The sequence below is a fragment of the Poecilia formosa genome, unplaced genomic scaffold, assembly GCF_000485575.1.
Source record: "Poecilia formosa unplaced genomic scaffold, Poecilia_formosa-5.1.2 Scaffold457, whole genome shotgun sequence".
Classification (NCBI taxonomy): Eukaryota; Metazoa; Chordata; class Actinopteri; order Cyprinodontiformes; family Poeciliidae; genus Poecilia; species Poecilia formosa.
In genome coordinates this window covers 42652-58881 of record NW_006800396.1, presented here as the reverse complement: position 1 = coordinate 58881, position 16230 = coordinate 42652, and the positions used below count along the sequence as shown (strand labels likewise).

The following is a 16230-nucleotide window of genomic DNA, read 5'->3' as shown; positions in this document are numbered from 1 at the left end:
CTTATTAACTGAACCTAAATGTAAGTTGCTTTTATGCATTTTTGTGCCTTATTGTTAACCATTTCCTTCATTGCTGTTAACCTCCTCAGTTTCTGTTACCATAGCTACTGTTACCAACATAAAATCACAGGATTTTAACGAAAATCCCGTGGTTTTAAACCAAAATAACTGCACTCAGGTGCCCTTTACAAAATATTATATATAAATATATTTTTATAACTTTTTCTATTCGACAGGAAACGGATCATCAGCAAACAATTGTCACGAGGCAAACTCAGCCAATCAGACTGAGCGACAATCGAACGTTGCGGTAATCCGGTTCAGACATGACAAGAGCGGCCGACGGAAGCTCAAGTCCGGGCTCGGTTTCTGGCCACAACTCCACTTTTTACCGCTTCACCCTCCAGCTGAGCGTATTGGTGGCTCTCTGTTTCAGGAAACAGATATGCGTTGCAAATATGCATCTTTAGATAAGACTCCAAGAGTTTCCTTGTGAGATTACCCTGTCGGTCTGTAGGTAGGGATGGTGTTACACCGGGCTCCATGAGCAGAAACTAGCCTAACGAGGCAGCACTACAGGCCGGGGTACAAGCAATTCGGTTGAGCCCAGAGGACGGAGGAAATTCAAATGCTCCCAGGTTTCCATTAACAACCCGGTTGCTTTTTCACAGTTTGTCTGCTCCAAACGGACTTATTATTTTTTTTCTGCTGAGAGAGGCCCACCCAGCTTTCACGGTGGAAACAAGAAGAAGAGCAAAGGTACATAAAGCAGTAAACCGTTGCTACCACTGGAGCTTGGTTTTCAACTCTTTCACACCCAGAATTTAATAAAAAATAAACATAGAAGCTGGAAAAATCAATATGAACCTACATGTACATGCATGTAAAAAATCAGTCATTAATTTTTTCCCAGTAAAAATATTTAAGGTGATCCTTTTTTCCGTTCCTTTTAGCAGAAGACCATGTTTTCAATTCATGTTGTGTCTGCTCCTCAGATGAACGCTGTGCGCGGGGGCACAGTCACCTGGCGTCCCCAGCCATGGCAGGACGGGGACGGGGGAGGAGGGGAGCCTCTCTCAGACAGCGACTCAGAGGAGGAGGACTTCCCAGATGATAGCACCACCCCACTGGGGGACTACATTACCCATGGTGAGGAGGTCTCTGTCTCCGCCGGTCTGTCTCTCCTCCCATTCCTGCCTGTGTTCTAATTTCGGTCTCTTTCTGTGTTTTTAGGGTTAAAGCAGCTCCTAGATGCTCAGCAGCTGTGTGATGTTACATTGCTTGTTGAAGGAAAAAAGTTCATGTGTCACAGGTGCAGTTGGGTAACATTGCTTTATAGTTCCGTGGGTTACTATAGCAACTAGGCATGCATCAGTTACCTGTATCAAGGTATCCTAAAAGCTGTGCTTTCAAAATTACAGAAATGTTAAATTCTGTTTAAAGTATTTTTAAAGAGTTCCATCAGCTGAGTGAATTATGGAGTAACATAACACTCCCTAATTGTTGCTGCACACTGTCTGTCAGCTGGCTCAAAGAAGACTTTCCTTCGGAAATAAATTTTAGAAATATTTACAATCCTGAAAATCACACCCTCATGGTGACTGTCTGGTTCACATGACAAGATTTTAATGACGACCTTATCCTTCCAACAGTCTTAAGGACATTCTGATCATTGTGATGGTGCTAATAGGCCTGTCGCGATAAACGATAAATCAATTAATCGGACGATAAATTAAACCTATCGACCTCATTTTAATTATCGTCTTTATCGTCTCTTCCTGCCTTTTTTTCTTTCTGTTGATGACACTGAATAAAAAAGGCTCAACTCCGGTGCTCTCCACTTACCCTCCCTTCCTCATTTCCTTAGTCTAATGTCCAGCGCACATTACACGAGTTGTTGGCCGACTGTCGGCCTATTTTCAAAACCTGAGAGACACATTAGCCACAGAAATCCTAGGTATAATGGTTCGATCGGGTTCGTCGTGCCGTGTGTTGTCCAGCCACATGGGCACAAAATAACGGCTGCAAGTCCAATTAACTAATTTTAATATCAGGCATTAATCAATGCTTTACTAGAATCAGCGTAAAGTCCTGACTGAATGAAAATCATTATAACCTATTTAGTCACGTTAACGAAGAACAGCTGAAAACTTACCGGGTTTATCAACTGCGGTAGCAATTTGGCTTCAACTCCTTCCCTTGTCATTTCTATATTCTTTGCACGAAATAAATAAATATTAATGTTGTTTCCACATATCATCTCAGATGTCCGCTGGACTTCGGGTTGCGCCGTGTCAGCTGTTTGGGATTCCCCTCCGTAATTTCCCCTCAGAAAGCAGGAGGAGAATCCGGCTTTCTGATTGGCTACCTGTCACATTCAGCGTTTAGCTCCCAGTCGGGGAAAACCCCTGATTTAGATCGGAGCGGCCACGACTATCACACCACACACTGCCGATCGATCGGCCAACGATCTAAGATTGTCATAAGGGGAAAACGGGCAAAAAATTGTGTATTGTGAACTATTGCATTAGGTAGTTGGATGTGCCTGTTTTTCTATTTAAATCTAGACATTACTGAAGGGCAATACAGACTTCATAATCTGCACTCTTTTGGTTGAATGCACTATTTATTGTTTAGTTTTTATTCAAGTACGTTTTTCTGTTAATGGAGACTGAGAATCCATTTTATTTTTGTTTTTCGTTGTTTTGTTTTAGTTTATCAGTTCCAGTGTTACGTGTTACTTTGAAAATAAGGTGTATCTATCAGGAAATTGCATGTATTTTTGTCATTTCCATGAAATCAGTGTCAAAAGGTCTTGAAGCAATATTATCGTTTATCGCAATAATTCTTTTAGACAATTAATTGTCCAGCAAAATTTGTTATCGTGACAGGCCTAGGTGCTAAAGATAATTTTAGGAGACGCTGCTTCTGTGTGTGGCGTGTTAAGAGTGATCTAGTCCGCTTGATCGGGACCACTCTGACTTCAAATTGGGGATATTCAACATGTTGAGTTGTCTTGGTATCACAGCATGTGTGATGTTCTCTGAATGTAGCCAGTCAGAAAGCGAGGTGGCACAAACAGAAAAATGCATAGCAACAATTCCATTATGAATAATAACATGAATTAAAATCACAATATAAATTTAGAAAATCATTGAAATAACAAAATTCCGAGTGTAATAATCAATATTTTATCGTGTTTAGCAACAGTAGGAAAAAGTTGTTGCTTTTGTGATGTAAACGCATGAAATAATTAAAATTTTGTGGTTTATCATACCCTAGGAATCATAATAATCACCCACAACTGATGGGTTAATTAATGTAATAAGAAATAGTAATTACTAAGGCCAAACAAAGCATATTGTTTGTGATGAATATGGACATGTCCTCTGTCCCTCTGCGTCTCAGAGTCCTGTTAGCAGCTGTGAGTCCATACTTCCGGGCAATGTTCACCAGCCCTCTGGTGGAGTCCCGCCTCAACGAGATCCGTCTGGAGGAAGTGACGCCGTCTGTCATGGAGACTGTCATCCAGTTTGTTTACACGGGTGAGGCCGGTCTCTCTCTGGAGACGGCCGAGGACTTGTTTGTGGCTGCCAACCGACTTCAGGTCATGCCCCTTCAGGACCTGTGCTCCAGGTAGGGTTGAACCTCTATGGTTCAGGTTTTTATGCTTTAGCTTTTGAAAGGGGTGCAGTATTATGTAAAATAGACTTTTTTTTTTAGCTCTATGTCATGCTATAATGATATGTTATTTCCACAAACACCTGGTGCAACTGCGAGTCTGCCGAGTTGATCATACATACTAGTTGTTAGTCCAACGCTCCTAAGAACAGTTGAAAACGGTAAAATTAGAAGCATTTTTGTGATAACTAGCTGAATCGGAGTGTCGGAAAGAGCAGAGGCTTCTTAAAGAGACAGAGGCCACATTTCAAATTGTCAAATTTCTTTTAAGTCATATTTGATATATACAGCATTTTATAACAACTGAAGGTAACATATACTTGATTGTGCTATAAAATGTCTGTGTGTCTGAAAAATACAAAATACCACCCCTTTTAATAAAATAATAATAATAATAATAATAATTAAATGGAGTTTTAACGCCATTGCAGTTATTTCACTTCTGTATTTTATTGGGGGTTTTGTTGGTGGGTCACTTAAAATTCCAGTAAAATATAAAAGGTGTGACCCTGACAAATAAGATTAAATTGTTGATTTGTCTTACCGGACTTAACTGTTCAGTCATTTGAGTCTGACCTAAATGTTTGAATCATGTATTTATTCATTTACAAATATATATATATGTGTAATTGGAGTCCATACAAACTTAGACTGCATAAGTGCGCCTTGCATTTCCACTATTATTAAGAGCGTAATGAATGTATGAATGGTATCAATGGAAAAAATAATGTAAAAAAAAAAAAAAATCCATCGAAGGCTGAAGGCATTTTGTGTTGGTGTCATCCAGAGGTTTCACCATCCTCCTTTTAATCTCTCCAGGTTTCTGTTCGAGCACCTCTCAGTGGAGAACTGCCTCGGCATGTACTCGCTGGCTCGCTCGCATCACGACCAGCTGCTGCTGCGTGCCTCCCTGCGACTGGTTGCGCAGCACTTCCCCCGGGTGGCGCGGCAGAAGGACTTCCTGCTGCTCGACCACGGCACCCTGGGCAGCCTGCTGAGCTCTGACCGCCTTGGAGTGGACTCCGAAGCCGAGGTTTATGACGCGGCTCGGCGCTGGGCGGAGCACCAGCCTTTGGATCGCTACGCCCACATGCCGGCGCTGCTGCACCACCTGCGCCCGGGACTGCTGTCCCAGGAGGAGACCCGACGGCTGAGCCAGGAGCTGGGGCCCGCTGCCGCTGGAGAGGGTCTGGGGGGCCCTCTGAGACCAAGGGAAGGCATGTTTGAGAAAAAGATCGTCTGCGTGGATCTGACACCTCGGGAAGATGAGAACTTGGCTCTGAAGGAGTACACTGTGGACTGCTTTGACCCTCGGACAGGGAAGTGGGAGAAGTTAGCGGCGCTGTGTTCTCTGGTGAGCCCGGGGTGCACGGCGGTGGGGGACAGGTTGTTTGTAGCCGGGGGGATCCTCCGGACTGGCTCCGTCTCTGCCGCCGTGCACGAGTACGACGCCGTGTTGGACAGATGGATAGAAAGGCCTGCGATGGGCCAACCCCGAGCCATGCTGGGCCTACTGGGCTGCGGCGAGTCGCTCTACGCCTTGGGCGGCTGTAACCGCTCCGCCCTGCTGGACTCCAGTGAAGCACTGGACCTGACTTCACTGCAGTGGGGTCCCGGGCCGCGACTCCCACTCCCTCTGCGAGCGTTTGCCTGCGCGGCTCTGCGTGGACGCCTCTACCTCCTGGGCGGGACCACGCTTGAACAGAACAGGGCGGTGGTGCACTCAGGTGTGCTCATTTATCACACCTTGACCGACTGCTGGACACGGGTAGCGCTGGACTCCGGCACCACATGCCTCGCTGGAGGCGTGGCGGTGAGAGGAGGGGTCTGCGCCATCGGAGGATACATGAGGGATACCACCAAGTTCCTGGATGGGAATTACACCAACCTGGAGACTTTAGATGCAACGGGTCGCGTCCTGTTCTTCAGAGAGGGGAGGGGGACAGGGGTGGAAAGGGAGGTGACAGGAGGAGGGGTGATGGTCAGCGCAGAGCAACGGGGGGTCGCCTGCGGTGGAAGTGACCGGGCTCCGAGTCCTGTCGTCTTCCCCGGTTTGCCGCGGCGGATAGCCGCAGGGGGCGTCGCTCGGTGGAAGAGGAGGATTTACGTGCTGGGCGGAGAAAACGGCTCCCGTTTCTACGACAGCGTGTACTGCTGGAAGCCTGGCTGGCGCAGCTGGGTGCAGAGGCGGGAAAAACTTCCCGGAGAGACTGGAGGGGTCAGCCAGTTCGGGTGTACCACTCTTAAATTCCCCAAAAAGCACATCCTGTCTAGACTGAGACTAGCCAAAGAAAACTGCAAGAAGCCCAACGACTAACTCGACAGAAAACCCCGGCAGAGGCAGCCTTTCTTTGGCTGCTTAATGATCTCATGCAATGTTGTTGTTTTAATTAATTTAAAGCAGAATATCTACTTTTCTACATGTGTGCAGCCACCATGCAGGCCTATAACAGATTAGATCCTGTAAAAGGGATTATCTCTGATAGTCAAAGAGGAGAGTTGGGCACCTGAATGTTTCCTAGTTCACCAATTATCAAAGGAAATAAATTCCTTTCAAAGAAGAAAATGTGACATTTTTGGCTTTTTGCTCTTGTTATATTTTTGAAGCTATTTAAAAATCAATAATGCTGTGAATTTTCTTTTTCTCATTGCGTTGTTTAGAAACTGAAATGTTTTATGATGTTTTAAAACTGATCTTACGTCCTATCTGGGCCTGTGATGTGCGGTGACACTGCAGTTAAGGGCTACACAAATAAACTTCATAGGAAAATATGACATTCAGCACATTTTCTTGCCCTTTGTTAATTCAGACAACATTCAATTCAAGGGAGGGTTGTAAATAAATATTTGCATTGGTAGAGTTTGGGTGGGTATGATGTAAAACAGTTACATTTGGGCTTGCAATGAGTTTAACATCCTTTAAAGCTGCAGTATGTAATTTTTGTATAAAATATTTATTTAAAATATTTAACATTGTCACTATGTCCTGACAGTATAAAATGAGGCAGATAATTTGTGAAAAGTCAAGCTCCTCTGCATCCTCCCTGTGGTTCTATTGCTATTTGAAGAAATGCAATGCACTGTCAGAAATAACCAATCAGAGCCAGAAGGAGGGTCTTAGTGCTGTCAATCAGGCTCATGTACACTTTGCTTACACCATCCTTTGCTGTCTGCTACACTACTGCTCCAGTGCCCAAACTAGATAGCATGACCACTGATGAAGGTGGATAAACAGTTTTTTCTCTGGGATTAGCACATTGAGTACCACGTACACGAGATTTAAGATTTAACAAGGGCTGCAATCGTTTCTTTTCAAACCAGGTGGGTTTGAAATCATCCTTTGGAAACTGTAGTTTGTTTCCTCTGATAAGCTACTGAATATTTTTCCTCGTGAAATATTTAAGTGCAACAACACAGCAAATACCAAAGACACCAAGAAGTTGGACAAATGCAGTCATGCATTTTAAAAGCATAAAACAAATATAACATCCACGGTCACAGGTATGGAAACTTTTCCCCAGCACTCTGTGTTCTTAGTAAGCATCTGGTCTACATAGTATTTATGATCCAAACAGCTTCTGGATAGCTTTTGTTTAAAAGCAGTGGCATTATCCAATTAAAGGACCAGCCTACTTTTTGTAAAAACAAACAGAATCTCTTGATGACTATAAGAGGAAATGGGCATTGAGGCAGGTCAATGTTGGTAAAATGGCTGTCAAAGCAAAAAAAAAACAAACGCCCATCTTTCACCTTTATTTTCTATCAATGGACAACAGAAAGGAGCTGATGTGACATAAAAAATTGAGAGAGCTATAAAAAGTATCCAAAAACAACAGATTGCCTGTTGACTTTTTTTTTATGGTTTGGTGTTAATAATTACTCTAATAAATAAGCTGCTGAATCTGCATATTACCCCATCTGATCAAAGTTCCCAGTTAAACTGACCAACCCGAACCGTCCTACCCAGCTTTTCCATTACATCAACGTGCCTGAAACCCAGCAGGCTTCACTTGAAGCTGCAGATGCTGTGAGAACTGAGAAAAGTTTCAGGTTTGACTAAAAGGAACGATGGCGGAACCCTCATCAGAAAAAGTCACCATCAACAATCCCGCCGACATTGCTGTCATCGCTGGATACTTCCTGATGGTCATCGGCGTTGGCGTTTGGGTGAGTTTCTCAGACTTTGTGCCTGATAATTAAGAAGTTAGGGAAGAAATGTATAAAGTGGGTATAAGCATGAAAACTCTTGACCTCTCTGTGTGCTTCAGTCCATGCTACGGACCAATCGTGGGACGGTGGGAGGATATTTCCTGGCAGGACGGTCCATGGCTTGGTGGTCGGTGAGTCTAGGAGGCAACAGGACCTTCGATCAAAAGTAATATGAGCTGGTTTGTTAGAAAAATAATGAAGAATTGCAGCACAGAGGTGCTGAGGGATGATTTTAGTGTAAGATGTCCAGTTTTGTGAGTCAAAAGGAGAACATCTCTAGGTTTCTTTATGAATGCTCATAATTGTTGTTTTTACCAAGTTCCACAAACTGATTTCCATTTTTGCTTTTTGTGTGAAATTTTCTTTCTTTCTTTCTTTCTTTCTTTCTTTTTTTACCACAGAAACTTCCTTGTATTTTGTTCAGGATAAGTTCTGTGAAAACAAAATTTGCGGTATTTCACACTGTTTATGAGCACAGAATTGTTTGAAGTGTATCTCTGAATCAGTTTCCCAAAAGAAAAGATTCCGTTCCTACCTTTATCTTACTGCATTCCCATGAATCCTAGCGGTGCTGAGTTCGATTGTGTTGCAGGTTGGTGCGTCCCTGTTTGCCAGTAATATTGGGAGCGGTCACTTTGTGGGCCTGGCAGGAACCGGGGCAGCAGCGGGCATCGCTGTTGGAGGCTTCGAGTGGAACGTAAGCAAGCGTAGCTGAAAACATGCTGATGTTGCACAGCATGCAGATTAAATAAAAGTCCTCACACCTCTGAAATGTTTTCACATTTTGTCAATAAAACTCTTTGGCGTAATCTTTTTTTATCGGGATTTTGTGTGATTTACCGTCACAAAATATTGCAGAACTGTTCATTGAAAAGGTGAAAAAAAAAAACAACTAACATATTGTGTTGGTTTTAACCATCATCATGCATGTGCGTGTGGATTTGTTTGCGTTCAGCATTGACAGGGACCTTTTATTTACAGAAAATATAGAAAGTCATGAATCATTCATTTATTGATACCCTACTTAGTTTTAATCTATCACATAAAATCCTAACAATCATCCGAGTTGAGTTGGGGTTGTGTGAGTTGGGGTTACATATGATTTTGTGCTTCATTATATCAGGCTCTGTTCATCGTGTTGCTGCTGGGCTGGCTGTTCGTACCCGTCTACCTCACAGCCGGGGTAAGACTTTCAGTCTGTGCTCTCATTTGCTCAGAATGACCCCGCCGTTCACTGCTGTGATGGGCTGAAATTCCCCCATAGGTGATCACGATGCCTCAGTACCTGAAGAAGAGGTTCGGCGGGGCCAGGATCAGCCTCTACCTGTCCGTCATCTCTCTCCTCCTGTACATTTTCACCAAGATCTCAGTGAGTCAAGTTGTCCTGTGAGTAAAAACTCCACATGTTGCGCTGCTTACGCTGATCCATCTGTTTCTTCCCTCCAGGTGGATATGTTTTCTGGAGCTGTGTTTATCCAGCAGGCGTTAGGCTGGAATATTTATGTGTCTGTCATCGCGCTTTTGTTAATCACAGCCTTGTACACTGTCACAGGTAATATAGCAGTATGGTTTCGATTTATTCTTCCCCTAGAAGAGATGTGTGAAGTCTTTCAGCAACATTATCCCACACTGCAAATTGATTCATATTATAATGTTATCACAAACATACTTGGAGTTTTGCTTTGATTCTTTTATGCATGTTTTAGGAATCCCTGAATCTCCAGTGGCAGCCTGTTGGAATCACATATGAGCTCATCATACAAACTACTATCGAGTCCAGCACTCTAACACTAAGAACGGTCATAAACCGCATAATGTAGAAGCATTATGATGACGGAAAGAGCAGGAGCTTCTTAAAGAGACAGAGGCAACTTTCAAGGCGTCAAATTGCAAAGTTATGTTTGGACTATGCAGCTTTTTTATGACATATGAATGTAACATAGCTACTTGATTGTGCTATAAATATACCACCATACTTAATAGTGAAATTCATTAATTTTACTCATCACTCCCAAATAACTGGTTGGTATGATAACATACAATGGTTGTTATGGAAACGTAGCGACCCAGGGATGCCACCATTCGCTGCAGTTCTTTAATAATGAGCTTTGGAGATGTTTTGACCATTCTTACCATTCTGACATCTCTGGTTTTGTGAAAAGTTATTATTTATTGTTTCTGGGTTCTTTTTTTTTTTATCACCAATAAATAAATGTGCTCAAATTAAAGGGTGGATTTTTCAAAAATTTTCAGTGAATTTAAGTACCGTAAGTTTTATGGCTTTCTAAATGTAATTTAAATATAAAAAGGAACTGTGCATACTTCTTGCATTTTGTTGACCATCTGATAATAAACGGCTTCAACACTTTATCGTCTACATCTTTAAGTCTCTGTAATTTTCTAAAAATTTTTATCATGCATTGTTCCCAGGTGGCCTCGCAGCTCTAATGTACACAGACACTTTTCAGACGTTTGTGATCATCGCTGGGGCTTTCGTCCTCACTGGCTTCTGTGAGTAAAAATGTTCCAGGGTCTCATCTGTGTTCTTTCTGGTTTCCGTAAGTAAGAAGGTGAACACATTGTTCATAGTGTGGAAAATACATTCTGGTTTAGAATGAAGACAAACACAGAAATGTTTGCAAAGTGGCGATCAACTGTTTGTTCTGATTAAGCAGATGATTCACACTTTCAGTTAGGACAGCCTGACACTGCAAGATAGCAACAACCACAGGAAGTCTGTAATCAAACTGACACCAAGATGGCTTCTCTGGGATTCTCTTCCCCCACCTGTCATCTTCAGCCTTTGGTGAAATCGGCGGCTACAGCGCCCTGCTTACCAAATACTACTCTGCCATTCCGAGTAACTTCTCCTCCCTGGACACCCAGCGCTATAACATCTCCTCCCAGTGCTACACCCCGAGACAGGACGCCTTCAGCTTGCTGAGGGACCCAACCGTGGGGGACCTTCCCTGGCCTGGTGTGGTGTTCGGCATGACGATAGGGGGGATCTGGTACTGGTGCTCTGATCAGGTGAGCAACACCATGTGAGCTGAACTGAAACAAACCAAGTCTCTTTGAACTCTATGTACACAACCAGAGATGGAAGGGAAAGGGAAATGAAGCACCCTGAGGGGTTTCATGCACTGCAGCACATTCTGCTGTTAAACATTTGTTGGATTTAAGATTTGGGCAAAGGGCAGTGAAATGTATTGGTTCAGGGATGAGCACTTAAGGGTAATTGGTCATGTGGAAAAAAAAAACAACAACCTACATCCTCTGTTAGATCTTAGGTTTTGCAGATCAGAGTGGTTAAACTTTAAAGTAATCTGATCCTGAACAGGCTGTAAAATATAACCACAGAAAACTGTGGCAGCAAAAAAAGGCTGAAAAAGACAACTACTCTCCACCTTAGGAGGTTTGCCGTGATGTTTGGTTTTCAACAGAGGTAGTGCTGTGCATTCTGGATGAACGTCCATCTAATCTTGTGTCACATTCCCAAAAGTCTTGTGGTTCAATTTTGTCTCACCAAAGAACTGGCATGCAGCCTATGAAAAAATAACAGGCCCAAGATTTCCCCCAGTTTATTCTAAGCCTGGCGGGCCACCAGGCGTTACTTGGGCCCCCACCAAGCTAAGCATTGCTTATTTATTTTAGTTTTTTTTTTTTATGTTTGCGTTTTTTTAAGACTTAATAGTGCGGATTCAAGCATTAATCTTCCAATAACACATAATTATCAAGTGATATTTTCAAATTTCCTGTCGACTGTAAACATTTTTTAACTCAAAAACACAGCAGGCCACTGAATGAACGACTGCCCCAGTGGCCCTACTGCCGGGCTTAGCAAGTTTTCAGGGGGAAACTGTGAGGAGAGACTTGAGAATTTATGTTCAGCATCTGATCTTAATGAGTTTTTTATTCATAAATACATTTTGGAAATTGTTTACCCCCTGTTCTCTCACTTTCCAGTAACAAAGCCATCAGTGGTTTCCATGCCTGTCTATGCTTGTTCTCGTCTCCAGGTGATTGTCCAGAGGTGCCTGGCAGCTCGTAGTCTCACCCATGTGAAGGCTGGCTGTATTGTTTGTGGCTACCTCAAACTGCTTCCCATGTTCCTCATGGTGTTCCCCGGCATGATCAGCAGGATCCTCTACCCAAGTAAGTTGCCAAAGCAAATGATCGTTAGACCCCTAAAAACCTGTCTGAATGGATTCAGTCTATAAATTCTGACTCTAGACTAGTCCTTAAGGCTAGACTTTAGTTTTTGAGGGGATGACAAAATAAAAATGCTCCCAGTTAGGAGTTTTATTTTATCTGTACAGATAATCATAAGTTTTTATTATGAGGGGTTCCCAGAATTGGCTTGTCTGAACAAACTCTTCATTGGTTTGACAACCATCTGACCAACAGGTGTCCATATACATGATGGAGTTCCTCAGGGCTCAGTTCTGGGCCGCTTTTGTTTTGAAAACAGTCTTAATTTAAATGTGCTTTGTCTTCTTGGAAGCAGTTCCAGAAAAACATGAGGTGCTGTTGGTACTCCTTGGTTTTAAGGCTGTTCTGGGTGATTTTAAGAAGTCATCACATGTCTGTAAATGTTTTACTTGAGGATTCTTTTTACTAACTTATTTATGATGGTGTTAAATTTACGTTAAGCTGCCAGTCTCTGCCAGAGTTCTCTTGTAAAAGAGATTTTTAATCTCAGGGGGATTTGCTTGGTGAAATAAAGGTTTACAGCCAGTGTCCCAGAAAATGTCTGAAGTTTGCTGATGAAACACATGACTTCAATCTCAGCTATAGACATAAAGCATAAAAGTGATCGTGTTTCTGTCTCTTTGCAGATGAGGTTGGCTGTGTGGTCCCAGAAATTTGTAAGGAGGTCTGTGGAACCGAAGTGGGCTGCTCTAACATAGCTTATCCTAAACTGGTGGTTACAGTCATGCCCAGTGGTAAGAATAAATACAGATTGGAAGTTTACATACACTAATCTTAAAATAAGTATTTGAACACCCTGCGACTTTGCAAGTTCTCCCACTTAGAAGTCATGGAGGGTTCTGGAGGGGTCTGAAATTTTCATAATCTAAAAAAGAATCAGAAAATCACAATGTATGATTTTTTATATATATATTTTATTTGTGTGTTACTGCTGCAATTAAGTATTTGAACACCTGTGGAAATCAATGTTAATATTTGGCACAGTAGCCTTTGTTTGCAATCACAGAGGTCAATCGTTTCCTGTAGGTTTTCACCAGGTTTGCACACACTTCCACACAAATCTTCTCTAGATCAGCCAGGTTTCCGGGATGTTTGAGTAGTTTCCCACACATCTACTGTCCAATTCAATTCATTATCTGACCCAAACTGTCACATGTAAAGCAACTAGTGAGGACGTTCAAGAACAATCCAGGAACCAGGAAGGCTTCAGCCTGAAGTGGAAACTGCTGGAACTCCAGCGTCACTGTCCAGGTTTAAGGCAATCCACAATAAAATTCAAGTGCAGCGCTTGTTTTTAAAAAGTTGCACATGTTGAACATTCTTTAACGCGTCAGAAATGAGCAGGACCTTTATGCTCCAGTGACTGTGTTCAAACTTCAGGTTGGAAATTCTCACCAGGTTTTCGTTTTTAAGTTTCACGCTGAATGTTCATCTGTCTCTACTGTCCAGGTTTGCGAGGGCTGATGCTGGCTGTCATGCTGGCAGCTCTCATGTCTTCTTTGGCCTCCATCTTTAACAGCAGCAGCACTCTGTTCACCATGGACATCTGGACCCGCATCAGACCACAGGCCACCGAACGGGAGCTCATTGTTGTAGGCCGGTAAATGGATCATAATACGAACAACAGAAGCCCAGTTACAGTTCCTTGCAAAGATGTGCCTTTAAGTTTTCCACTTAGGGAACGCGTACTGCTCTGTTTTGCTTAAGATTTGAGGTGATAGACTAACCAATTAGAGCATAATTTTGAACTTAAAAGTCAAGTCCATTTTATTCATACACCATACTTCAGCAGCAAAGCAAGACAAAGTGCTTAACACCCTAAAACATAGTACAGTAAGCAAATATGAAGCAGTAATAAACATTAAATTTTGTCAAATTACTTCATCAAAGTCATCAAGAAAATATACAGCAAATATATTGATTAATGTTCCTGTTGTTATGAATCAACTCTTACCACATGTGTTTTTAGCCTTGATTTAAAAGTGCCTCGTCTGTTTTGCAGTTATCTCAAAGTTTGTTTCAGAGAAGTGGAGAATGAAAACCTGAATGCTGCTTCTAAATGTTTCGTTTTGGGAATGCGGAGTAGACTGGAACCAGTAGACCTGAGTGGTCTGGAAGGTCCAACGATGCCCGGCTTTCAATGACGATACCAAAACGGAACTTTTTTTTAAATGCAAAATGCTCACTGTGATGAAATCACTCTGCATGATGTGCAAGATGAAACATGGTGGTGGCAGCATCATGGGACAGGGAAACTGGCCAGAGTAAATGAAAAGGATCCAGATTCCTTGCAGCTGTAACTCAGTGGCTCTACAGAGGATTGACTTGAGGATGTGGTGTAACATTAAGGAACACAGACACATGAATGCACAAACTGTGAAAAAAAAAAACCCCTCTTGGTTATGAATACTATTGCAGGGCCCTATATCCATACAACTATATGCTGTTCCTCTGCTCTTCAGTGTCTGGGTTCTGTGTATTGTGGCCATCAGCATCTGCTGGATCCCCATTGTTCAGGCAGCGCAGAGTGGTCAGCTGTTTGACTACATCCAGTCAGTCTCCAGCTATCTGTCTCCACCCATTGCGTCCGTCTTCCTGCTGGCTGTTTTTGTCAAACGGGTCAATGAAACAGTAAGAAAGGATACTCCGATATTAGTTTATTTTAGGTCATACCCTTTAAACGCAAACACAATGTTGGTTTTTCTCTCCCATGAACCTGCAGGGAGCTTTCTGGGGCCTGATTTGTGGTCTGGCGATGGGTCTGTGTCGGATGTTGCCCGAGTTCTGGTTTGGCACCGGCAGCTGTATTTTCCCCTCCCAATGCCCTTTCCTGGTGTGTGGCATCCACTACTTACACTTTGCCATCATCCTGTTTACCTGCACATCAGTGCTGGTGCTTCTGGTCAGCTTCTGCACAGAGCCCATTGAGGATAAACATGTAAGTGAGAGATTTAAAGGATGGGTCAGGCTGCAGAAAATGACTGGAGAGGTCAAAATCTTTTGTTTCTTTCAGCTCCATCGTCTGGTATTCAGTCTACGTCACTCTAAAGAGGAGAGGGAAGATCTGGACTGGGAACAAGAAGAAAGAGCCAGAAGAGCCCGCAAAGAGGCAAAGGAGAGGATGAGAGCAAAGGCTAATGTAGATACAGGTGGGCAGTGAGGAAGTAACGCAAAGAAAGAAAAAAAACCATCATCTACAAACATACATTCTTTCTTTTAGAAACTGAGCACGATAAAAAGTCTGGACTCTGTCGCCTGGTTGGTGGATTCTGTGGACTCAGCGGAGACCAACAGGTTCAGGATGAGGAAGCAGCCGAGGATCCAGAGCCTCAGATGCCCGACATCAGTGAGAAAGCAGTGTGGAAGAACATTGTGGACTCCAACGCTCTGGTCATGATGGCTGTTGCAGTTTTTATGTGGGGATACTTTGCTTGACTGAATCATTTTGTTCGGAGCTGAAAATGTTGTAGCTGCCGTGTGATCGCATCGGCTGCCGATGCGATTATTATTTACTGGAGTAAATATTCAAATAAAACATTGTCGCCATCTGCTGGCAGTGTTTTGTTATTGCACCAGAGTGAGCTCTTTGAAACTCTTGGAAGCAACGTCGGATGTTAAAAAATATACTTTACAAAAAAAATATGTAAATTGTCACTTCAGTCAATCAATCAATGAAATTTTTTTTGTATAGCACATTTCAGCAGCAAGGCATTTCAAGGTGCTTTACATAATTAAAAAACAAAATGAAAACAGCATGTGACATTGAATAAACAGTAAGAAAGAGATTTTTTTGGGGAAAAAAACAACAAAAACAAAAACATATTTTTGTTACGGAATTTAAGCGCCTGTCGTCGCCGGACTCCGCCGTCCGTTTAACACGGGTATTATCCAGGCCCCGTCCACCTATCACGCGAATTTTTGCGCCAGGACTTCGCCGTCCTACACGGATTTTTGTGCACTATTTTTACCTGTTAGAGTCTAGAATTTACAGGTTTTTTCTGTGCGCGCAATGACCCTCAATCACTCGCCAGTTTTACATAAATAGATAAGAAGTGAAGAGAAAAACATTAAAAACATCGAAGACATCAAAGACATTTTGCTGTCATGCTCTCCAACCCTGATTTAGCC

The 16230-nt window shown here is 42.7% G+C and overlaps 2 protein-coding genes across 2 annotated transcripts; both read left to right on the top strand.

Annotated features, from left to right (window-relative positions):
* Positions 1 to 180: 180 nt before the first annotated feature.
* Positions 181 to 6453, top strand: LOC103155937 (kelch-like protein 17). The gene is made up of 5 exons (XM_007577829.2): positions 181 to 759; positions 996 to 1149; positions 1234 to 1312; positions 3409 to 3636; positions 4501 to 6453. The coding sequence occupies exons 2-5, from the start codon at positions 996 to 998 to the stop codon at positions 5996 to 5998; spliced, it is 1959 nt and encodes a 652-aa protein (XP_007577891.1). The 5' UTR covers positions 181 to 759; the 3' UTR covers positions 5999 to 6453.
* Positions 6454 to 6560: 107 nt separating this feature from the next.
* On the top strand, positions 6561 to 15753 carry LOC103155936 (sodium/glucose cotransporter 2). The gene is made up of 15 exons (XM_007577828.2): positions 6561 to 7848; positions 7950 to 8021; positions 8483 to 8587; positions 9014 to 9073; positions 9155 to 9259; positions 9337 to 9442; positions 10321 to 10401; positions 10691 to 10920; positions 11910 to 12045; positions 12729 to 12836; positions 13552 to 13702; positions 14565 to 14733; positions 14825 to 15040; positions 15116 to 15251; positions 15323 to 15753. The coding sequence occupies exons 1-15, from the start codon at positions 7750 to 7752 to the stop codon at positions 15535 to 15537; spliced, it is 1989 nt and encodes a 662-aa protein (XP_007577890.1). The 5' UTR covers positions 6561 to 7749; the 3' UTR covers positions 15538 to 15753.
* Positions 15754 to 16230: the final 477 nt, after the last annotated feature.